At 32.2% G+C, this 25,911-nt stretch overlaps 1 protein-coding gene across 2 annotated transcripts; it reads left to right on the top strand.

Moving 5' to 3' along the window:
• Positions 1-10,119: 10,119 nt before the first annotated feature.
• LOC114388330 (transcription factor FAMA-like) lies at positions 10,120-14,133 on the top strand. Of its 2 annotated transcripts, none has more exons than XM_028348762.1 (5): positions 10,120-10,281; positions 11,503-11,632; positions 11,757-12,568; positions 13,033-13,467; positions 13,764-14,133. In XM_028348762.1, the coding sequence occupies exons 3-5, from the start codon at positions 11,801-11,803 to the stop codon at positions 13,851-13,853; spliced, it is 1,293 nt and encodes a 430-aa protein (XP_028204563.1). In that variant the 5' UTR covers positions 10,120-10,281; positions 11,503-11,632; positions 11,757-11,800; the 3' UTR covers positions 13,854-14,133. The 2 variants fall into 2 exon arrangements, with proteins under 2 accessions (XP_028204563.1, XP_028204555.1); XM_028348754.1 differs by having other exon boundaries at positions 10,121-10,281; positions 11,777-12,568.
• The last annotated feature ends 11,778 nt before the right edge of the window (positions 14,134-25,911 follow it).

The following is a 25,911-nucleotide window of genomic DNA, read 5'->3' on the forward strand; positions in this document are numbered from 1 at the left end:
ATATCACTATTAAATTGTTAAAATTTTAACATTTTAGTTCATAGCGGTTACTAGCTGCTACAAAACGAGCCACTGCTAAATGTAATAAGATAATATTAAAATAAACATAAGATCATCCTTTAATGGTAATATGCAGAAACTACAAGTATTAACGGAACACAAGTTCAAAAATTGAAATCAAACAAAATTTTATTTAGAGATTAAAAGTAAAAATTTAAAAATGTTCAAGAACTAGAAACATAATTAACACTTAAAAAATATAAATTGATAAGTAATTGTCATTTAATAAGATCTTGTATAAAAAAATATTAAATAAATAATGAGACTTACATTTTTTTTAGTTTCTAACAAATTTTAGTAGTTAATAATATGGACAACTAATCATATCAGAGGATGAATCAAATTATATCAATTTAACTTTTATAATTATTATATTATTTTTCTAATTTTATATAAAATATAATTTTTTTTTAATTTAATTCAATTTGTTTATTTTTTCAATCAATGGCTCACCAAGTCATGGTTTGTCCTCAGCCGGCGCATGACCATCGTAGGCGCTGCCGCGATCGACTACAGTGCCGTGTGTTGCTGCTGCCCCTGCACGCGAGAGACTATGCCTTCCTAAAATTTATAGGGAAATGATATATGAAAATTATTATATTAGCTGACACTAAGATAGAAATAGACGACGGAAAATGAAAAAAAAATATATATCAAATTAAAACATTTGAAAACATAAAAAATTAAAATTAAATATTTTATACTTAATGTACCAAAATAAAATAAATATGAAATTTAATGGACTAAAAATAATATTAAGTTATTTTTTTTATCGACAAAAATTGTAGACAGAGATACATACTAAAAAACTCTTGGTTAGTATTTATTGAACAATCTTTTGCTTGAGCGAATTTTAATATTGCTTAAGTTTAATTTCTAGAGTCGTGCTCAGTTAGACAAACGTTCATTCTCGCACGTACGCCTTACGGTCACGTAGAACGATGACTCATGACTTTATAAGAAAAAAATTATTACATAGTTTGAAATCACTATGTTTATGATATTGATTTTTATGTGATATATAATCATTTTTTTATTTATAAAAAAATAATATTTAACTAGTCATACATATTATGTGAAAATTAGTTAGAACCATAATAATCTCCTTCCTGAATGAAACACTGTATTCCTAAGATAAAGTCAATTAGGCTAACATTTGTCGGGAATGCATGATGTCTAGTAGGGAATTTTGTCTTCATTTTTCACTCAAAAAATTAATAACATTCAACAATAAATTATGTTGATTTCATATTTCATAATTGCTAGGGAATTTTGTCTTAATTTTCATTTGTTAAATTCCTACTCGATCTGTCAATGTTGTAGTGTAGTATTAGGTTGTTACACGCATTGTTGCTTTCATCCCAGCTATTAAATTATAGAGATTTAGGAAATAAAAAAAATTAACAAATTCATTATATATAATTTATGATTGAATTACAATGTAAATATTTAGCACATAACATATTTATTCAACTGAGAAATATTAATTTGCTAAAACACTCTTAAAATGTAGAATTTTTCTTTTTAAGAAACTAACTTAAAACAATAAATCAGATAAATATGATTTTTTTTTCGATTATGCCGATAAAACTGACTTATTCTTTCCGGAACAAACTGTATTGAACCGTAAGGAATTGGTTGAGTGGAACAATACATGATTTCACATTTGATAAGTTGCATATTTTAACTCACAATTGTTTCTTTTAAAGTGAGATAAGTATAAATCTTTATAAACATTTTTCTAATCCTATAAATTTTCTATTTCTTAAGCTACAATGAGTGTTGTTCCTTTTTCCTAAATCTAAAATGTAAAAAAAAAAAAAAAAAGTGGAACAAACTGTATTAATTATGTCAATCAAAAAGTGCTTAATGATATTTGTGGGAATAAAGAGGACATATACAAGATAGAAAAGGACGATATATATTGAGTGGTCAATATTGTATAAGACAATTTGACTATCTAAAAGAATTATTTTAAAAGTAAGTGGATCCCTCCTCATTATATATATGTTCCTTTAGTTAGATCGTGTCTTAGAGAGAGGAGACCTAATCTAGCTAGAAGCATTCTAGTGTGAAAGTGTAATCTCCTTTGCTCACTTGGTCTAGTATGACTTGTATAGTAATGTCGTATTTAGGTTGGTCGTTTGACATCCGACCGAGGCAATGGACCATGGCAGGTAGATCCAATAAGAACAAAATAGTACACAACCTCGTAGTCTCAAGTGCATAAATGAAGAAACTAAGATTGAGTGGGTCATCTGATATAATTCGGCTGAGAAAATCAGAGGAGTACACAGTCCTATAGTCTTGAGTGTGTAAACACGAAGAGACTAAGACCAAATGGATCATCTTATAGAGTCTGATTGAAAGGGTCACTACTAAAATTGATGAAGACAAATTCTTGATTGAAAGGGTCACTACTAAAATTGATGAAGACAAATTCTCGATCTGTTTCATAAAATGTGATAAAGTATTTGCAAAGTAAAGATTGTTGTATTGACTTGATGACTGATCGTGAATAATTTAAAACGTAACTAATATGTATATGAATTTTGATAAATGATAATCTCTCTTGCATTTAATCATCTGGAGGCATGACCATGATACTCTTGTAGCCATGCCTTCCCAAATAAGATTGGCATTGAGAGTTAAAAGTTAAAAGTTTATCTCCCTTCAAATATGCCACCATTTGATCCTTGGGTTTGAGAGTTGTTTGTTTTCTATATATGTCTTTTGAATTGAACATCAAGAATCGATTCCTTATGTTTGTGTTTAGACTCTATGTCAGTATCATCTTATAATCCTTATAAACCCTTTTGTCAGCACTTCTAATAAAATAAAAAATATGTGACCTTGAGCTTTGACTTTTATAAGTCATAAGATGTTCTTCACTTTTGTGGAAAAAAGTGCTCATAATCTTAAAATCATAAGCCATAGATAATCACATATTTTCTTTAGAGGTAGAGAAGACAACAAAAAATTCATGAGAATGACTCTCCCTGCAAAGCATAAATGCTTACATTTTCAAGATGTCAATTTCTTGTTCACTGAATCAATAGTATGATGCCAAGTTTCCATTCTACTAGGAATTGCACCAATTTGCAATACTAGAAATCTGAACGGAGCTTCTCCTATATTGCAAATAAAATTAGAGGTTGCCACCATAAAGGATTCCTCAATTTTGATCCCGATTAGATTGCTTTTAAGAAAATTTACCTTAAGCTATGATGCTAACTCTAAGCACCTCAAAAATTGCTTTTACTGTCCACAAATTTTGGGTACACGCCTTTCCAACAAATATAGTATCATCTACATGTTGAAGAATAGAAGTTTCCACTCCATGTGCAATACTAAAACTTGAAAACTTTCCAATCTCTATTGCCTTTTTCATTAGCTCACATAATCTTTCTACTACTACAAAAACAACAATGGGGCAAGAGGGTCCTCTTACCTTAGTCCTTTTTTCAATTGGAATTCAGCAATGTGGCTACCGTATATTAACATAAAAGCATGCGCTGAACAAATGCAACTTCTTATCCACCATCTCCATTTTTGACAAAAGCCTAATGTATTCAACATGTAGTCCAGAAAACTCCAATTAATAGAGTTGTAGGCATTTTGGAAATCGACTTTGAAGATGAGAAGGTCTTCCTTGCATCACTTAGCATAATCCATGATTTCGTTAAGAACTAGCACACTGTCCAATATTTGTCTTTTAGCTAAAAAGATCCATCGGTTGTCATGGGTAAAGTTGGCATAGCCAATAAAAGGAAATAGCTAGATTTAGATTTGTCAAAGCTGTTAACTTTGCCCTACTAGCCAGGAAAAATGGTGGGGACTGATCTCAATTAAATCTAGTTACTTTGGATGTTAGAGTTTTTGGAGGCCAAATATTTCCCACGCAAAACGTCATTGGATGTTCCAAAAGGTCATAACTCAAGCTGCAATCGGAAAAGATTACAAGCAACAAAGTGGATAATAGAGGAAAATTTGGTGATGGACCAAAAAAGGAAGACTAGTTATGTGTGAGCTTGATGGTATTTCGAATGACTCTTTGATAACTTATTACATATTATCAAAATTTTGTGATAGCAGTTGGGCTAATAGCTTATTTAGGAATATTTTAAGTTACAACTTTGGAACATATAATTTTCAAATTGTAGTAACAATATTGTAGTTTTTAAAAGTGGACCTCTTTTCGCTAGTCTCGATCAAGACATTTTTTGGCTAACCTAAACTAAGACACTTTTTGGCCAAACTTAGCTATAGCTTTTATCGACTAGCTTTGACCAAGGCTTCTTTAATTCTATTGGCCTCAATCAGGGAAATTTTCGGCTAGGCATATTCCAATTGGCCTCGACTAGGGCTTGTTTCTATCAATCCTTGTCAAGGCATTTTTTTTTCAGACTTGGCCAAGGTATCTTTCAGCCGACCTTAGCCAGGGATCGAGAATATCTTCACCTTGGTCTCGACCAGAATATCTTAAACTTGACCTTGATTAAAGAATTTTCATCTCAATGTTAGTTGCAGTATCTATAACTCGACCTCAACTAGAGTATCTTGAACTCAATTATGACTAGAGTATTGAAAACATAGGTCGAATTATTTAAGTATAAGGCCCATCGGCCAATCCTATATTATAAGAAAAAATTGTCTTAAACTTTTTAAATTTTAATTAATTTTTATAAATTGGTTGGCCAATGGGCTAGCCCTAACCCTAAATATGTGGGTCATTTTGTGTCCTATGGGTTAATGAGGCAATTGCTTCGTGCACCCAACAAAATTGTTTGTGCACTTAACAATTTAAGTGAAGTGACAAAAATACCCTTCACTTAAAAATTTAAAAGCTTCCTCTTATCCTCTCCCTCACCCTACCATGCTATCGGTGCACCCTTTTCTTCTTCTTTTCACTTTCTCTTCTCGCGCTATCAACACCCCACCGTTGGTGCCTCCGATCGTTGTCACTGCTCCCCGCCACCGTTGTGAGTCCCTTCGCTGTTATTTTTTTTTCAATTTAATTATGTTTTGTGTGACTGCTGCATTATAAGGATTAGAAATCTGTATATTGCATAAAGATTGTTAATCTGTATAATCCATATGGATTGTCAATCCATATGAATTATACAAATTTTCAATCCGTATAATTATTATTTTTAATTTAATACTAATAAAACAATAATCGAATAAATTATTATTAATTAAAAATAAATTAATATTTTTGTTGTTAAAATATTTTCTTAATAAATAAATATTGTTGTATATTTTTCATGTTTTTATGTATTTAATTATATTTGTTTTTTAAGTTGGTTTTTAACAAATAATTTATTCAATAAGTAAATAATTTAAGATTTTTTTTATTTAAAAATGAATGTATAAATATTATTGTTATTTATTTATTTATTTTTAAAATATAAGTAATTTAATTATATTTGCTAATTAAAATAGTTTTTTTTATAAATTTGTTAAATATCATAAATTCCAAATATATATATATATATATATATATATATATATATATATATATATATATAAATAGTGTTTGGAAGTATAAAATTATAATTTCTTGATTTTTTATAAATATTTAAAATATTTAAATACTAATTTGTAAAAAAAATGAAATAGTCATTTATTACAAATAAAAAACAAAATTGTACTTAGATTTTGGTCATTAATTTAAGTTTACTAGAATTAGTGATGTGAAGTCTATAAATTTTAAAAAATAATTTCTATATTGATTTATGAATATATAAAAGTATTAAAAAATTTATTTAAGTAATAAAATATTTATTTATGAATTATTAAATAGTAATTGATTTAAGTATTATTTGAATGATGACATTAATTGTTATTATTTTTTAAATGTGTAAATTATGATTAGAACTAGATGATTGCGTTGGGCTTTAGGAAGAGTTATAGGAAGAGTCTTAGGAACACAAGTTAGTGGTGATGCAAATGAAGTCCCTTAGCGCCGAAGGCCGACAACATCTACACATAGACAACGGGCAACTGCACTTGTTGATGAGGATGTTGAGCATATGGATCATGCAACTAACGAGGTTCATGAGCAGCCTTAGGAGGTAGTTATTGATGATGCACGTGTTGATGCCTAGGGTTTTCTAGGTGGAGCCCATGATACATAAGTTTTGACAGAATATGTTCATCATGTGTCAGCCACAATTTGGACAAGAGAGGTACTTATTTCTTGAATTATATAATATTTTCATAACTATTTTTCATTTAACTTGAAGTGATTAATATTTTTTTACAGGAACGTCCTGAGTTGAAGTTGTCCTCTCATGAAAGGAAGATACATAAATTTGGAATGTCTGCTATAGAGATTGAAGACATAGTGATTGCCACAAGATTAAGTCCTCTGATTGCATGTTTCTTGGACACTAGTGACATGGGACTTATATCTGCTTTTGTGGAAAGGAGACACAAGGAAACTAGTAGTTTCCATCTTTCGATAAGACAGGTCACTATCACCCTCAATGATGTGACATCGTTGCTACATTTACCCATTACATGCCCCTTCTATACCTTTGATGCTCTTCATGTAGACCAAGCTGTGGACTTATTAGTTGAGTTGCTTGAAGTCAATTCACAAGAAGCAAGAGATGAGACATTTCAATGCCATGAGGCATATGTTCACCTAGTCAGGCTGTGAGACATTTATCGTAGCAAATGTGACACAGGACAATGGACCGTAATAGCTCGAGCATATCTTTTACATCTAGTTGGTTGCACACTCTTTGCTAACAAGAGTGCTACACACGTGCATGTGGTATTCTGGGACGCATTTAGTAACCTCAGCCAAACTGAAAGCTACTCATAGGGAGCGGCTGCACTGGTCCATGTGTATAAGAATTTGAATGATACATCAAAGAGAAACCGCCAGACAACTTGCAAGATATATCACACTTTTATAGGTATTTATAATTTTGTTTAACTTCAATTATTAGTTTTTTTAGTTTATATTTACTATTGAGCAACAAGGATTTTCCATTTTGTCTTCATATTCTTATCAACATGAAACCAACACAACAAATTGGTAGACTTAGGAAAAACAGTTTTCACCACATTCATCAATGCTAAATCTCTGTCGATAACAATGATTCTAGGGAGTGCATCATGTCTCACAAAAATACCTTGAAACCATTTTAAAGCCCAAACAACATTGTTTACATGTTCTCTCTCCAAATAGGCAAAAACAGCTAAAAATGTCATTTCTGTTGGTGTCACACCAACAATGTCAAGTAATGACAGCCTATACCTTGTTTTATAGGTACTATCTATGAGAAATACCAAATTACAAGCATTGGATAATTTCATTGCATCAGGATGACTCCAAAATATATCATGTACAACATCTTCATCCTTTAATCTATGCCAATGAATATAGTGATCTCGTTCAAGAAACTTCATCAATTGTTGTATTTCAGTATTACTGTCTCTTATGGAAGAATGGTTTGGATATCTTGCATTGTATACTTGCTTGATTGTTGTATAATTGCTGGCATTATGCCCTTTCAATGTTAGAAGAATATTTCTTGATTTGACCATTGACTTTGTCATATCACCAACAATAATCTTCTCATCCTTAGTCAGTCGACCAACATATGAATGTCTAACTAATGACTTAGCCAATGCATGATTGTGACTCCCACATATTAACTTCATCATCCATCTTTCACCTCCCACTACTGATTTCGCTCGTAGCTTAAAGAGACACCTACACCCACATTTTCTATTGCCAGTTCGTACTAAATCTTTCTTCCTGACTCTATGTTTCCCACTCCTTTCACAACAAATTAAAACAAATGAGGTCTTTCATCTAATTCTAGTATATGTGTCTGACCTCATAATCATCACCACAAAACCAATATCATACGCAAAAGATCGAGCCAAATGCAAAACATCATCACAGGTAATAAACACCTACAATAGGGATAATACATGTTTAGTCTTCAAGGGACATTCATTTACTTACTTTAACAAAAAAAAATCATATTAATATCTGAGAAGTATTAAAGGCATTAGAACAATCAACATGTTGATACACACTAGGTTCCTCTCCATTTTCTTCATTCACACTAGGTTCCTTTTCATTTTTTTTTCATTCATATCAACTTCTTTAGACATTATGTTGTCATATATTTACTGATCTTCGTCCATCTTAACAAAACATTGAAAAAAATTCAATAACAAACAAACGGCCCCTAACGACACCATACATATACCATCACACATTTTTTTAATTTTTTTTACTGCATTTAATAATATAATACAATAAAATTGATAACCATATATATTAAAATTTAGACTTGCATAAACTAATATATGACACAATATAATTATTTTTTGACTTCCATAAAGTAGTTAACTTAATAATATTTACACAAATATTATAAATGTTTAAATACTCATTGAGTACTAGCTATAAAAAAATCAACTCTTTTAGGGACTTGCCTTTTAGTCCTTGCTACAAAAAAATATACATAAATAATTACCTACAAATTAGTTATAAATATATATAAACTCTTTTTTATTATAAATTATATTACAATAAATTACTTACGAATGTGTTGCTAATATTTTTGTAGTTAATTATAATTCATAAAATTATAAGGACTAAAAAAATAATTTTAAAATAAAACGAATAAATAAAATAAAAGTCTAAATTATTTTAAAATAAATACCACAAACTAAAAGGTACAAATTATGAAACTATATGCATTTAAAAATATTTTTAATAATAAAACTAATTATACTAAAAAACAATAAAACAAATTTTATTTTATTTTTTTAAAAAAAGATTCTTGCGGATTGATAATCCATAACAATCGTACAGATATAATCTATAAATTATATAAAACTTACGAATAATTCGTAATTACGGATTATCACTCCATAAGTTTTATATGAATTGGAAATTCGTATAAAACTAAATCGAAGTTGTAGAAGAAAAGTAATATATCTTACCTTTGCCGTTAACAGTCACACTAACCACCACCACTTGCCAACAAACCGTTGTAACTAAAGCCTCTCGACCAAACAGACACATCAACGAACTACCACCTCTCATGAGAAAGAAGGCAAACAAGAATGAAGATTGCGTGAAGAAGGAAAACGAAGAAGTTAGAAGCGAGGGATACTTTCAGAATTTTGAAATTTGCTGGATATACAAAGCAATTCTTTGAGTTAATTTGGTCCTAACTCACTTGGGCTAGGCCGAATAGGTTATGATCCACCCATCTGACAACATCATGACCATAGGTTTAATTGCGTCAACCATGCATTTTATTTGTATAATTTCAATTATTTCTTTTCTACCTTAATTTAAAGTTGTCATTACGAGGAGAGTTTCGCTGGTTAACATCCCAACAAAAGGAGAACTAGTCTCACAGGTATACTTGTACAAATATTCTTTCAGAGACCAAACAAATAAGCCTTTGTTTCAATAGATTAATTATTCAAAATTCACAGGGTTTTGAAACTTGCATGAAGCTCAATTTTCTACCGCGGGGTGATAATTTTAAGGATATATCTGCGAAACTTACAAACACCTAGCTACTCGCGTAAAAAATTCATGGAGGCCTGTCTATTTTCGGGAAAATTTTCATGTGGCCATGTGAGTCATATGCACCAACAAATTCTCGGAAGAAGTTAAGAATTTTCTTTCTCTTTTTTCCCAAATAAAGAGTTCACAGAGAAAAATACATGTGCTATAGATCCTGAATGTGACCCTAATAGAAAATTCAAAGTTCAAAGTTCAGATTAAAAATTAAAAAAAGTGTACACTCTTGTTCAGCGTTACCTCATGAACCAAGGCGGCAAAGTAACCACAAGAGCGTTGGTAGCCTGTGACACACATTAATAAAAGGTGGTGATCATCACAAGTGAGGTGGAAATTTAATCACCCTTTGGCTCTCTCTCTCTCTCTCTCCTTTTCTGTGACCACACACAAGTCAAACCCAACCTCCTCAGCGCCCCCACACATTTTCATTATTATTATTATTATATAGACACAAAAAACCATCACTATATAGCACCCTTCAATTAAACAATAACGTACCCATTTTTCCATATCGTCCTCTTCTGGTGGTCTACTCGTGGGGCACACTCCCCTTTCATGATTCTGTTCTACATAAGTCTTCAAGACCCCACTTGAATTTCTCCCTTGTCTCCTTCCAATTTCGATTCCCTCACTCCTACCTGCAGGTTCCATATATAGCTCATAATTTCTTTCATAATTGTTTCATTTGTTAATCTTAATTATATATATATATGCTTAATTGAAATAATTTCTGGTTTCTTTGTTCCTTATACTTATTCGTATCACATGTTTAATTCAATTTATTTTGAAGACATAAGCGTTACCTTATTTTTCTTATTAGCCAAGAGAACTTGAAAATGGTAAATATTTTAAAAAATAAACTCTGATTTATATGGGTTTCTTTTCATTTATTATTTTAAATATTGATATACATAAAATAAACTCTGATTTATATGATATTTTTCTTTGTTCATTAACTTATTCGTGTTACATCTGCTTGGTTCAATTTATTTTCACGAAATGATCGTTGCCTTATTTTTTTAATTAGCTAGCCAAGGGGACTTGAAAAATGGTAATTTTTCAAAAAAATAATTTGTTTATATGGGCTTGTTTTCATTTATTAGTTTTAATATTCATATGCATAAAATAAACTCTGATTTATATAATATTTTTCTTTGTTCCTTTACTTACTCGTATTACATCTGCTTGGTTCAATTTATTTTGACGAAATAATCGTTACCTTATTTTTTGTATTAGCCTTGAAAAATTGTAAATATTTCAAAAGAAATTGTTTCTAAGGATCTGATTTCATTTTTTTATTTTAAATTTATAAAATTTTCATCTTGTTTTCTTTGTTTGTTTCGTGTTTTCAAATATTTATACAAGAAAAAAACAAAAAAATATTTAAAAACAGAAATTTTTTAATATTGATATGCATAAAATAAACTCTAATTTGTGGTCTTTTTAATTTGTTTATTAATTCCTTGTATATTTAATCATGTTACATGGTTGCTGATTCAATTTATTTTGAAGAAATAGTCGTTTATTTTTTATTAGCCAAGAAAATTTTAAAAAGCAATTATTTCAACAACAAAAAGTGTTTCTAAGGGTCTATTTTTATTTATTCTTTTCACTTTTAACTTACAAGATTATCATATTGTTCTCAATATATATGTTTCTTGTCCACACAGATTTGTATAAGAAACCCAAAAAAACAAAAACAAATTGTTTGAAAACAAGGAAACAGATTAAAAAAAGAAAGAAAATTTTGAAAATAAAAAATAAAAAAATAAATATACCCTAATTAAATATGCACTATTAGTTATTTTAATCAACATATCATGTATGTATGATACTTAATAAGTGGATGTGCCAAAATGATGCAGGTGGAGGGTCCTCAAGAAACTTGGGTGTGGGGTTTTGTCTTTACATGAAGTGAGGTCAATTAGGGTTTCTCTCGATTAAAGCCATCTTCTTTATAAGCTAATAGGAATGGAGAAAGATCACAACTATTCGGTACAGACACATATATCTTCTTTTATGTTTTTGGCTTCATTAAAGTTTTTTCTTATGTCAGATCTTTTCACTCTCTCATATCATCATCACCATATGTTGTTGTTTTGCTCCAATTTTGCTGAAGAATCATATTATTCACTACAGACACCACCACCACCACCGTTATCTATGCCTCCAAGCTTCAACACACTAGACTACTCTCTAGACCAACAACAACATCATCATTTGTACGCACCAAATCAACACCAACAACACCTGATGATGAAGTTCCAACAAGGTTCTGGTGATGAAAACAACAATATTGGATCAATGGTGGATTACATGCCTCAAACAACAACAACACTACCCCCACATGGTTTTTATGGTACTGCTACCAGTGCTGCCACAACATCCTATGACAAACTCAGTTTTGCAGATGTGATGCAGTTTGCAGATTTTGGACCGAAGTTGGCTTTGAACCAAGCAAAAAGCTGTGAAGAATCTGCAATAGACCCGGTTTATTTTCTTAAGTTTCCCGTGTTGAACGACAAGATGGAGGAGGATCATCAGCAGAACATGATGGTGAATAATGATGACCCTGATGGTGATGAAGCAGAAAATCATCATCATCTTGATGAGAGGTTCAATTTGGTGAGTGTGGAAGGCAAAGATCAGGGAATGATGATGAGAGAAGATGAAGAGACAACTCGTGTTTCCGACGACAACAACAACTCGGTGCAGATTCGGTTTCTTGGACACGAAGAGCCTCAGCAGAAGAATTGTGCAGTGCAGGAGAACAAGAACGGCAAGAAGAAGAGACCAAGAACTGTTAAGACGAGTGAGGAGGTTGAGAGCCAGCGCATGACTCATATAGCGGTTGAAAGGAACCGTAGGAAGCAAATGAATGAGCATCTTCGTGTCCTTAGATCCCTCATGCCTGGTTCATACGTCCAAAGGGTATGCATCTATGCATTCAAATCTTTGTTTCCTTTAATTAATTCGGTTTCTATGGCACGCTCGAAAATTTAAGGGTTTTGATAATATTATTGAGAAATTCTCTTTCTCTAATTTTCTTCTTTCTTTTAAATGTCTAAACTCATTCAACTATTGACTCAAAAACTAGTTACACCAAAACTCTTAGATTTCAAAATATCATTCTCTATCTTTCTTCTTTCATATATTTAAACTCATTCAATTATATTGAGAAAGTCTAACTCAATTAATTAAGCAAAGTGCATAAATTGTTGTTAAAGTCCTCCTGTATATGTCTTTAATTTTTATGAACAAAAAGAAACTCATTCAACTATATATTGACTCAAAAAACCAATTATACCAAAACTCTTTGATTTCTCTGAATACCATAGCAAATCTTGCATATGTTGTCCTATTTTTTCCTTCCTTCATTTTTTGTTTATGTATAGGGTGATCAAGCTTCTATAATTGGAGGGGCTATAGAGTTTGTGAGGGAATTGGAGCAACTTCTTCAATGTTTGGAGTCACAAAAGAGGAGGAGGCTACTTGGAGAAGCTCAAGCAAGACAAGTTGGGGATCCCTCTCTTGTGGCACAACAACAACAACAGCCTCCATTCTTTCCAACTTTGCCTATTCCAAACGAGCAGATGAAGCTTGTGGAGATGGAGACTGGCCTCCGCGAAGAAACCGCAGAGTGCAAGTCTTGTTTGGCCGATGTTGAAGTGAAGCTTCTAGGATTTGATGCCATGATCAAAATCCTATCAAGGAGGAGGCCAGGACAGTTGATCAAGACCATTGCTGCACTTGAAGATCTACAACTTATCATCCTTCACACCAACATCACCACCATTGAACAAACAGTTCTTTATTCATTCAATGTCAAGGTATATATATATGGTTCCCCACAAATTACCCCCATAAACCTTTAAGCATGATAATAATAATAACAATAGTCCTATCCCTCTACTGAACTTGATTCAAACCTAAATGTGATCTATGTTTGGACTTTGGAGTTTTGATAAATATTACCTTATAAAAAGTGTTTAACACAACCTAGCTTGCTCTCTATTATACACTAGAGGCAAGTTATTTAAGCCCTAAAGCATATAAATCATAAATTAACATCTATGATTTCCTTTGAGATCTTTGTGTTAACTTGATTTATCTAATGCTTGTGTAGGTGGCTAGTGATTCAAGGTTCACCGCAGAAGATATAGCCAGCTCCGTCCAGCAGATATTCAATTTTATTCATGCAAACACTAGCATGTGATAATAATAATAGTATATATGTAGCTATTATATATGTTGTGTGGTAGTGTAGGTGCTGTATTCGTACAAGAACTACTTGTGATTCCTATAGTTGTCTTTATGAGATACCGATATTGATTTTACACCGTCGTTTGGATTTACTATTGTCATTGTCGGAAGGGGTGACTGAACAAGATGATATGGCTAGTCTTTCTATCATATATTTCTCTCTCCTAAAAGTGTCACATTGTATCAAAGAGAAACTATGGATACGTTAAAGATAACTTCATTTTTCAACTTTTGATTTCTTGCATCTTTCTTTGACTATTATTTGCTCTTTTTTTATCTCATTCTTTGTTTTTTCTTTTCTTTTTCTCTCTTTTTCACACTTATTTTAAACTTCTTCAAAAGATACGAGATGATCATTACTCTTAATTTTTAAGGAGGAGCTAGAAGATGATACGTAGGTAGAGTAATAAAATTTAGGCAAGCACATATATAGATGTGTGGTTTTTTTTCTTGGGCAATAATTATTATTTGTCTATTTTCTTTTCCTACCGTGTATATACCACAATAAATGTTTAAATGAAATATATATGTGTGGTCTCATGCATGCCGACCTAAAGAGAGTCGGTCTATCGTAAGTTAAATTTAAGAAAATGAAAATTTTAATTTATTTAATAACATTGATAACTCAAGTTGCACAAGCATCATTGTCCCACACCTCTACATACATTAAGAGATATTAAATATTAGAAAAGTTAAGAAGAGCCTTAATTTATTAAGAATAAATATAATAATAACTAATATATATATATATATATATATATATATATATATATATATATATATATATATATATATTATCACATCATTTAATAATAATATACACATCCATTGTAACTAACGTTGATTTCTAATTAGTTTTTGAAAAAAAAAAGTTAAAAACCATCCTATTATAAAATCAGACAACAGAAAATGTATACAAGACAAATCTATATTAAGAAAAACTTGTGAACATTTAACTTACATCGAAAATCAATGAGAATGTACTGTTTTACACATATATGGGGGGAGGGGGGGTTTGGCGTGCAGTATATTTTTAAAGAATTACATTATTCATATAACGAAATTTACAACATTTTTAACGCTTTAATTTTATTTTTTTTAATTCCCTCATCTCATTAGCCTTATTGTTTCACACTTCTTTTCTTAGTATTTCTCTTTGTTACACAATAATATTCTGTACAGACTTTGTCAAAATTAACTGCATGTTCGCATTACCTATCACACAAAATTCACGTATGGACAAGAGAAGTCTCTTGGAAAGCATTCATTAACTCAATTACAAATTCGAATCCTATAGAGATGAGGTTGACCGGTTCATCACATGTGCTATATTATGATTGGTGTTGGAGATTGACTTATCTAAATTTGCATGCACTCACTCCATGATCACTACTACTAGTCAGGTTCGTGGGAAATAATAATAAGGGCAGTGGCAGAAAGTCTACGGGACAAAACAAAATCTTCAATATGGTGTTTGTTTCTATGAGATTCAGAACTTTATAATTAGCTTGCAACAAGTACATGACTCTGAGGAGCAAAGTCAACGTGTCCCCGTACCATATCTCTTCCCTTTGGTCTTTTGACCTGTCAGAAGTGAGACCAACTTGGAAGTATTAGGCTGGATTAAGATGTAGCCATCTTTGTAGGGTCTTTCTCTAGTTAAGTTAAATCGGAATCGAGTGCAAGTTTTGTGGCTTATGATGAGAGGGTTAATTACTATGAGGTTGGTTACGTTCTAGTTAAACTAACTTAGAACTAACTAGGTTGTTACCTCAATCAACAGTTTTAATTATAACACATTCCCTAGTGGGCATGTATGAGGTTGAAAAATCACTTTTCAATAAAACACTTTGTAAAAGTCTTCATGTAAGCTTATTCCGATCCGTAAAAAAAAAATATATAAAAAAGTGTTTTAGAACCTCTGTAATTGTGTCTATCTATTCATTTTGGAATGTTTATTCCACACTATAAAACTAAAAATAATTTCCTCGTTATTATTCTAATCATGATTGCATTGGTATTTTAACCTTTTAACTTTTTTTAAAAAATATCTATTAAAAGTATTATTACAATGTATATATTATGTATATATATAATAAATTGAAATTTTAATATAAGAATTGAATATATTTAAGACTAATTATTATTCACATATTAATTTATGATGTCTTATTTTTAAATAGAAACATTGATTATTATTGTTTATTTAGCTGCTAGTAATCATTGTGTTTTGGACTGAGATTTTTAATCTTGCTTACTCAAAAGCCTTAAGCTTTAACTCATTAATTAGAAAAATGTTATATACTAGTGGTGGATGCGTTGGGTTTGCTTCTGCTGGTATGACCCTAGCTTGTCTGATAAAAAATGAACTATTAGTTTACACATTATGAGAATACATTAATATACCATACATCATATTATTAAAGAGTGTCCTACAATACCTGAATAGTGACAAGTTTAGGCCTTTCACCCACAATGGGTTAGTACCCTCCACAGCATCTTTCACAGTCTCCAGCCTTTCAAAAAAAAAAAAATCTTCCACAATCTCCAATATTGTTTTGACTAGCAGATGATAATATCAATGCTTTCAGCCTTAATTAGGGGTTTGATTAGGGTAAGCCAAACTACATTTCTCAACCATGATTTGCTCTTTAGGGATTCGGTTCATATGACTACTGCGTGTTTTTACAATTAATGTTCAATCTTACTAGGATGCACAACACATTCAAATTGCTAAGGAATATTATTAAGGAATAAGGATATATAATACACTTCTAAAATTGTTTCTGTTGGAGATATCAATTTATTCTTTCTTTCTGACTTAATTTCTGTTGGACAATTAATTGATAACACTTGCTATGTGCATTTTTCTCCAGTTGGTTGTCTTATAAGATCAATAGTAGGGGAAGGTGACCACGAGAAGGCATAAAGTGGGCAAATTGTTCATTCCGATCCAATTTACACTTTCTGGTCTTTTGTTTTTAGCTTGTAATGATATGTAGCATATCAAAATGAGGCCTGGGATAAACGATTAGGTCATTCAAATTCAATGTTTTGTCGTTTCATTTAGGGAAACATGGATTTTTAGGGAATTTGTCTTCTATGTAATTTGGCTATTTTGCATGTAAACATATATAAAAGTAAAACTCGTTCATATTGTTTTGGTTAACTACCTTGATAGGTGGTTAATTATGCACAATAATTGTCAACCATTGGATTGATGTGTTATTATAGGTTAATTTACACCAGATCTTTCAAGCTCCTCCCAACAAATTTCTCCTGCCATCACTCGTTGTTGGAGGTGATTTTTTGCAATGACATTTCAAAGCACAAGACCCCCACCTCAGACTCCTCCCACCTCTTCTTTATTCTCTACGAAGACTCTTCCACCTATGAAAACAACTATTGCCACCCCTTCCTCTTCTTCAATCACCCTTGTCGCATGGCACAATCCTTTAACTCTTTCACCACGCAAATGGACCAGTTTCAACTCCCTCACTAAATTTGATTGCACTTCCAAGGACCGCTACAACTTTCCTTCCTTCACTCACTACTAAAAAAGGTTTTTTTACGACACACCATCAATGTCGTAGTAGCCTGCGCGGTGGCATTTATGTAAATATTTTACATCTACAATGACCTTTGGTTGCAGCACCGTCTTAGTAGGTTAGGCTGGGGCATTTTTGCAATTAAGTCTAACTTATCTAAGACAGTGTATATGTAAACACCGTCGTAGAAATGGTGAGACACAAAGATGGGTTTACGTATACACCGTCATAGACATTAGACAATAAATATTCCAAAAGCGTGCACTCATTCCTCGATCGAAAACCCTCCCTCTCATTCTTCTTCTTCAACTGGCCTAACAACTCGAGCACCACCGTGACCTCCGCAAAGGAACCGTAGGTGCACCACCGTGACGTCCGCAAATGAACCCTAGATGCACCCCCTTGAGCTCCACGTGGCATGTGCATGACTTTCTGACGATCGTCACCTCGGGCTCGTGCCCTTTACTTGTCGCGCCCTGCAAGTGTTCACCAAGGTAAGCTCTTGAGCTAACTTATGGTGCTGAGTTAGGCTAAATCCAAACTCTAAAAGAGTCTCACATTTAAAAGTACATGATTTTTCTGTGGGTTTATAAGCCCTTGAGATCTCCAACTGCAATGCTAGGTTTTGTGGTGTGTTTCTACTTTCTTCTCCCCAGGTTTTTATCAATTGTAAGCCAACGGCAGAGACTTTAACTGTTGTAAGCTAGTTTTTTATTACAAATGATTATGACATTATAAGGTAGACTAATTTCTAATACAAATTCCAAGAGCATGATATATGGTTCTAAATTTGAAATGAGCATAATGTTAGTAAATTTACTAATATGGCTGCAGCTATACTATGCAAATTTTGGAGTGTAATTTCTTTGGAATAATTTTTTTTGCTCATGCCCTATATGGTTCTGTTCAAGCGCTTTTTCAGCTCACAGTTTCAATTTATTACAAAGATCAGAAGATCATTTTCAAATGCTAATGTTAAGTATAACATGTGTTGATATAGTTGAATGATAAAGATCTTGCAAATAAGTTATACAAATAGTACAGTGCTGTAAGTATCATGGCCTTTTGTTTCTCTGTTCAACTAGAATTATACTAGTCAGCCTTATGTCCCTGAGAATGTCTCTAAAGATTTTCTGCTTTGAAGGGTTTGAATATGGCATGATACTGCAAATTTCTGATTGCTAGTGTAATTTTTGCTCTTATCAATCTTTGCTATATCTCATTTTGTTCAATTTGTTACATTGTTGTTCCACATTCATAGACGTAAAATATGTGCTTGCCAAATAATATGTGTGTTGTCACCATTTGTGGAGGAAGATATAGTTGGGAAGGTTTTAGAATACTTGTACATATCACTTAATGTAAGTAGATTTTGCATGTTGTCATTCTTTAATATTTGTTTTCCTATAGGATTTTTTAATATGTTGTGTATTTAGTAGTATTGGAACCATATATTTGTGATGTCATGTAAGCATATGCATACTCTTAAGTTCTTTTCTATTTAAAATTCATTTAAATGTTTTATTAGATGTATTTTTCTTTATAGAATCAATTCTTTCATCCATTTTTTAGACAATTACCATGTTTTGCTTCCCTCGTCTGTGTGTGTGTGAGAGAGAGAAAGATGCATACTTACCTTTGTATTTCTGTGTTTAATTATATTTACATTTCATTTTATTTAAACTAAAATGACTTATAAGGAATCAACCACCATTGTGTGTTATGTATAGCTGTCATTTAACTTCCTCTTCACATTTGTAGACTAGTGGTCCCCTTAATTGCTTCCCTAATGACATTGATTCGTATAGAAGAGTATATGAAAGTTAATCTCTTCTAAGCTTGATTTGGTGAACAAAACTATTTTTATTATATGTATGGGATATATACATTGTCTAATTTAAAATATAGTAGGCTATTTCTTTGTTAATTAATATATCACCTACAAGAAGTTGTTGATGGTCAGAGTAAATGAGTAATATCGGTGTTTTAACTACTCAATCCTTACATATTTTTATGCTATACATTAGGTTTGATTAAACTTATATACTACTAGTATATTTTAAGGGCTTTCAATGGTTGATTAAAATGAAAATCATGAGAGTCACTCTCCATATTCTTCGATAGCCTCGGATAAAATCATTGCATCATCCACTCCACATGATTAATTTGGTCTTACCGGTGTATGAGACGAATTTGAATACATTAAATTCACTTCTTTAACCCCAATTCAGGCTTACTTAAATGGAATCAAAAGCCTAAGTCAACCAATAAGCATAACCAAAACCATCTTCATGATCATTATCTTCAATAATGGTTGATATTGATAAAACTGGACCACATGCAGAGATAAAGGCAGTCTCTTGATGGAGATGTGCATTACCGTTGGTAGCAAAGACAACTTATAGCCATGAATAACACAAGTTGTATCTTGTCCCCTGATATAGCCTGCTACTCTACACTATCACTAACTTGAACCTGTTGAATTGGAAATAGTTTACCAGTTGAACCAAAACCAGCTGATTCAGCCCTGGTTTGATGCAGTGTTAGCTTCAAATAATGATTGGACTGGAGAAATGGCCAGTCCCCCCCTTTCCCAATCTACTTAGGAATCATTCAAAACACAACAAATGATATGTTGTTTGGTGTAGTGTTCAATTATGTAACATATGGTAGTGTTTTGTGATTATGTTGTCGTTGTCATTCAACTTATTTTGTTTAGTTGAGTTTGATTAAGTATGTTGTGTTAATTTCAGGTGGACTTCTTACTGCTAGTGTGGTAACGGCTGCCTTAATTAGTTTTGGACAGGGACATGCAGAAGACATAATACATCAGAGGTAGATTGTTAAATAGAAGTTATTTGTTTATGTTTTCTATGTAAGCATGTTCATGGTGCTTTTATATTTGATACATTATCAATTAATGACGATAATGTTGATGGTCATTCCCTGTATTATCTTTGATGTATATTTTTTCTCACTAATTCAATATTTTGATGGTGTTGCAGTATTGTGTACAGAACAACGAATTTTAGTGTGTGTAGCCGACTGTGTCATCTGCCTCCCCCCGTTCATTGAAAGTCAACTACTACCTGCAGTCTGTAATATCTAGTAAGTAGAAGTTGATTATGTTTTGTGTGGGACCTTAATATGCTGTGTAAGATAAGCAGTGCTCGTTTTTGGTAAAAGCAATGCTTCTATGTAGACATACAATGGCTTGACTGTATTTATTTGACATTGGCTTAAGCATTTAGGTTGATTCAATGTAGACATATAATGCCTTCACTTTCCCAGCTACATAGAATCTGTAGTAAAGATGTTTACAAAAACGGGGCCAGCATAGTTCACAATATACCATATTATAATATATTCAATAATATCAATATAAAATTTGTTAATACACATTTTCTTATAATATTACTTTCATGTAGTCTTTTTTTGTTTTTTCAGCTTCTCTTTGTCTGTGCTGTTAGAGATAATATCATGGAGCCTGTCAAAGACGAGGTATCCATGATAAGTCAAACAATCTTATGTGTAACAGACGACCAATGTACATGGGACTTCTCATTCACACTTGTACTCAAACAATCTATCTCTCATGCGAGTATCTTTCAAATGATAAGTCTCCCTTAAGTTGAAGTCTTTTTTTTTAATCCACGAGTATTCAATGATTGCCTTTAAAGGTTATCCATTTCTACCAATATGCTTTAAATATTTGTACTGCCTATTAGGCCTTTACACCACTTGAACTCCATATTGAAGACTTTTTATCTTTGCATATATGAATCCACTATCAATAATACTTTTGATACAAGGGATCCCCAAACTTGGATCTATAACACCCCAAAATTTTGATCCAATAAGTAAACACATAAGCGATTTGGTTAGGATTTATTTGTTTTTAACAAGAAAAAATATGTCTTGAGTAATTGCATGTGATTAATAATTAGTTGAGTAATTGAAGAAAAGAATGAAAAATAGAGGAAATTAGTAGTTCTTAATAATGGTTAAGTCAAAGAGTTTACCATATCACACACACACATATTTGTTTGTGATTGAATTGTTTATGAGTGTTTCTTTTACAATTAATTGTATGCAAAGTTATTTTAAAATATTGTTTTAAGGTGTGACTAAATTATTTTGTTTGATAGTTAATTTAAAATACTAAAGTTCTAAATTTTTCTGATAATTTAGTACTCGAGAATTTTACCTGTAAATAAATTTTTACATATAAATTATAAATGATCAACTAGCAAAGATGTTCTTTTAGTGATTAAGTTTTATAAAATTTAATTGCATCATGGTATAATTACACAACGTAAAATTACACTGTGTAATTAAACCCTCACTTGTTGACACCTCTTCAGAAACATGTCACCCCACATGCCCACAAGTGGAGATGTGGAGTTCCACTCACACCTTCTCCCAACACCTACACGACCACCTCACAAACCCACACAACATCACACTCCATTTCCCCTTTGTAACTTACACACCACTATTTTCTCCTTCATTCACCTTTCACCATACTTAGAGAAAACAAAGCTCTATCTCTCTCTCTCTCTCCCTCCATTGTTGTTGATCATGAGCCTTGGAGAAGAAACAGAACGAGATTGTTTTAACTCATATTCTTGTTGGTGCTAAGTGCTAGAGCTCAAGAGATCAACTTGTCTTCCCTCACCTTTCCTCTCCTTCATTTCATGCAACCTACTGTAGGTAAGGGGGAGTTCTTTGTGTGAACTCAACCCCATGGTTACCTTCGCGAGGAGGTAACCATGGATACAATGAACCTCCGTTTAATTTACTTATACAAAAAAAAGATGGTTTAAAGAGAAAATATGTTTTGTAGAGAAAACTATTTTTGTTGTGAAACTGTCTTGAAATTGGTAGTATGGTTTATTTTCTTCTTTTTGCTTTGGATTTTATTTGGTAGAGCTAAAAATACACAAGAGACTTTGCCCATTTTTCCAAAATTTTGAGCCTTAATGATGGTGAGACTGATTGGAAGTTCGGGTTCTTTGGACCAATCTCGATGTTTTGAACTTTTCTCAAAATCTACCCTTTTAAATTGGTCTTGAATTAAACTAGAAAAAATGTGAACAACTCATTGATAAGAGACCTTGTGAGATTAGGTCAAATTAAGGCTTATCTGTTACATTTAAGGTGATTGTCATATTGTGCAATTAAGATTTGGCAGTGTGTGATTTTCTTTGTTTTTGAACCTTTATGGTGATCATCTTGAAAATGTGTTTGCATTTCCTTAACCTAGAGAGAAACAGATTTTTGACCATGTACATTATAAAAATTATAAAGGTTAGCTTCAAATTTTAAAAGGCAAAACAAAATAGAGTGGTTGCGGGAAGGACTATTTTTTAGGTCAAGGAAAAGGTCTTGAAAGGAAAATTTACTAGGAATTTTAGAAAATGAATTTTGGCATGATTTTTACCTTTTTGTTGGAAATACATTTTTGTTAGATTCAAACTGGAAAAAAGTAGCATTCAAATTGGTTTTGGGAAGAGGGAGAAAATTTGACATCTTTGAACTGTGTCAAAATTGGAAACCTCTATGTTTTGTTGTTTGTGGAATTTTTAGGATTTCTTGTGGATTTTTTATAATTTTTTGCATTACCATGTTACAAAGCTAAGAAAATTATCTTTAATGTTGTGAAAAATGTTTCTTTGCCAAAATTCCTTAGTTAAATTTCATTGAGCCTTGAATCTGTTATGTTTTATAAGGGTTAGGGTTTTTGCGCATTGTTGAAATTATCTTCAAGGTTATGTAAAATGTTTCTTTGCCAAAATTCCTTAGCTAAATTTCATTGAGCTAAGTTTCTTATTTTTAGCTAAGTGTGACTTGTTGAAATTATTTGTTGATATATGTACTTGTGAGTTGTGATATGCTTTGAATTGATTGAAAGACCCAAGAAGTGTGAATCCTAGGCAATTATTACTGTTGTATGCATTATTTTATTTGGAGACTAGGAGGTATGACCTCGGGCACTGAAAATGCATATGATTGTGTGTGATACAGTTGGTTTATAACCGTAGTATGTAATTACCTTTTTTTGTTAGATGTTGTTGTGTGGTAGTTATAAGGACTTGAGTATAAGTCCCGATGTCAATTACAATCCTATTTTAGTAGTCATTATACGTCTTGAAAGATTTGAATTGTTGTGTGATAGCTCACAAGGACTCGAGCACGAGTACTAGTGTGAGTAGTATTCTATTCTAGTGAGAATAAGGCACTTGAGAGACATGCAAGTAGATGCAAATACACAATGGAATGTTGAAATGCAAGTTGAAGAGAGTTGTGTGGTGGCATCATGCTGGAAAGTTGTTAAAGCTCACAAGACAACAGTTAATTGGAAATTTTAACACCATGAGGTGTTGGGTGGACAGGGTCCTCACTTGTTGATATGTGTGTGTGTCGTTAAATCCAAGATTGGATCTCAGACTCAGTTTGTCATTTGTCGACATTCAGTATTGTGTGCAATCAAACCCCATAACAACAAGAATATAATTTCCTCAATGAAGAGTATGTTGAGGATTCAGTCCTCAAAGATTAAATGGTCCTATAGAATGGTATCTGGTTATGCTTATTGACTTGCTATTTTATGGGGATCTAGCATCGAGTTTGTGGTCACGCTTCCACAAAGCTGACTTGACAATCTCGACAAATGTGAGGGATAGCCGACCGATGAGAGTTTGCCACTGTACCATGGTAGAGGTGTACTCTCGGAAGTCATCCAAATTAAAATGTTGTAGTACTAGTAAGTTTTGGGAGTTCCAATGGTGATTGACCAATGTGATACATCTGTAGAGATGGTAAAAAGAAATGTTTTTGGTTATGAGTGAGATCCGGTAGATAACCACATCGTTGTGGTTAATAGATTGTGTATGCAACTTGTTAAAGTCTTTCTATGTTTTGTTGACAAAGCAGAAAGACTCACCTTTTACGTTTGTATTTAGGGTCAGAAGGCAACACTTGTGGAGGTTATAAAGATCTTCTCTTATCTGGCTTCATTGGCCTCATCTTCGTCACCACCTCTTTTAGACACACCTTTAGAAAGTTTATTTGCTCTCATTATTATTCCTGATGCCATGCCACTAAGGAGCCCATGCTTGGGATCTAGCTTCCCATTTTCTACCCAAACCTTTTTTATATTCGAAATCTGGTTCTTGCCTGGTCTTATGCCCGTGAAGGAGATCCACCACTAGTTAGGGGCCTTGGGGACAACAAGGCAAAGAACTACAATAAGGATTTTAAGGGAGATTTAGACGATTTTGAGACAAACTTAGTCTGACTTGATCTCTATGAGACCATGAGATTTCTTCCCAGGGATTTTGCTAGAGATCTCCAGTATCATCATATCTCACTTGATTTAGTCTGACAAACATGGTTGAGTTTAGTGGTGATTACTCAAAGACTAGGTGTTTTCCCTTTTGATGCATATGTATTTGTAAGCCTAGGTTCCAAACATTTTGCTTGTATATTCAGTCATTAGTTTCCATTACATGTATTTTGGGATGTATTTGCACCCTAATGTATCTATTGCTCTCAAAACTTAGTACTTTATATATTTATGCACTCTTATATGTATTCAATAATCTAAAGCTTATCTCACTTATCTTTGGCTTTCATTTTGAAAGTGTATGGTTTATATTCGAAAATGTCGTTTTGCATTCTTAAAACACTTCAAAAGACACATATAGAATCAAATAACACAAGAAAGGGGTTGAATTGTGTTTTTAGAAATTTAAAACTTTTCTTAAGATTGTAAGACACATTTATCGTCTGATGAATATAAATAGATCAGATGATGAGAAAAATAATTTCTTTAAAAAGAGGATGTGAGATCTAAAAACAAATTCAAAATCCTTTGTCAGTTAAACAAGAAAGCACACAAAGAATTTATATTGGTTCGTCTCAACTTCAAGACTACGTCCAGTTCTTGGCAACCACCAAGTTTCCACTAACTTATCAAAGTTACAAGCATTGTTCACTGCAACTTTTGGCTTTTTCACTTGCAAACCAACCCTAAGCTTGACATAAATCTAATATTCTTTGTCCTACCAAGCCACTGCTAACTCTAAACAAATCAACAAGATAAGATTTGTTGGAAGGTTGCACACTGACTAAAAAGTATGATCGTCTTACAAAAGGATATATTACTCAGCACTTTTAGTCTTTTCTCTTAAGGTATACAAGGTGTTTTGAGAGTTTTGTATCTTTACAAGAATTAATAGAAAGCTTTACAAGAAAAAATAAAAGAAATATTCGGGTAGATAATTCGTGTCTTGTTTCTTCAAAGCCTTTTCTATATATAGCCTTCATCTCCAAGTATTCATTGTCTCTCAACGGTTGGATTCTTCACTTTGTTTTTCATATGAGGTCTTGAGTCCCCAAACATTAAATGCACGTGTCTTTTTCATGCAAAGATCATGCTGATAGGATAATGTGTCTTGT

This window comes from Glycine soja, chromosome 2, assembly GCF_004193775.1.
Source record: "Glycine soja cultivar W05 chromosome 2, ASM419377v2, whole genome shotgun sequence".
Classification (NCBI taxonomy): domain Eukaryota; kingdom Viridiplantae; phylum Streptophyta; class Magnoliopsida; order Fabales; family Fabaceae; genus Glycine; species Glycine soja.

Coding starts and splice junctions, on each gene's coding strand:
- LOC114388330 (XM_028348754.1), top strand. CDS start 11,609: ATGGAGAAAGATCACAACTATTCG. Junction 11,633..11,776: donor AGAAAGATCACAACTATTCG/GTACAGACACAT, acceptor TATTCACTACAG/ACACCACCACCACCACCGTT. Junction 12,569..13,032: donor CTGGTTCATACGTCCAAAGG/GTATGCATCTAT, acceptor GTTTATGTATAG/GGTGATCAAGCTTCTATAAT.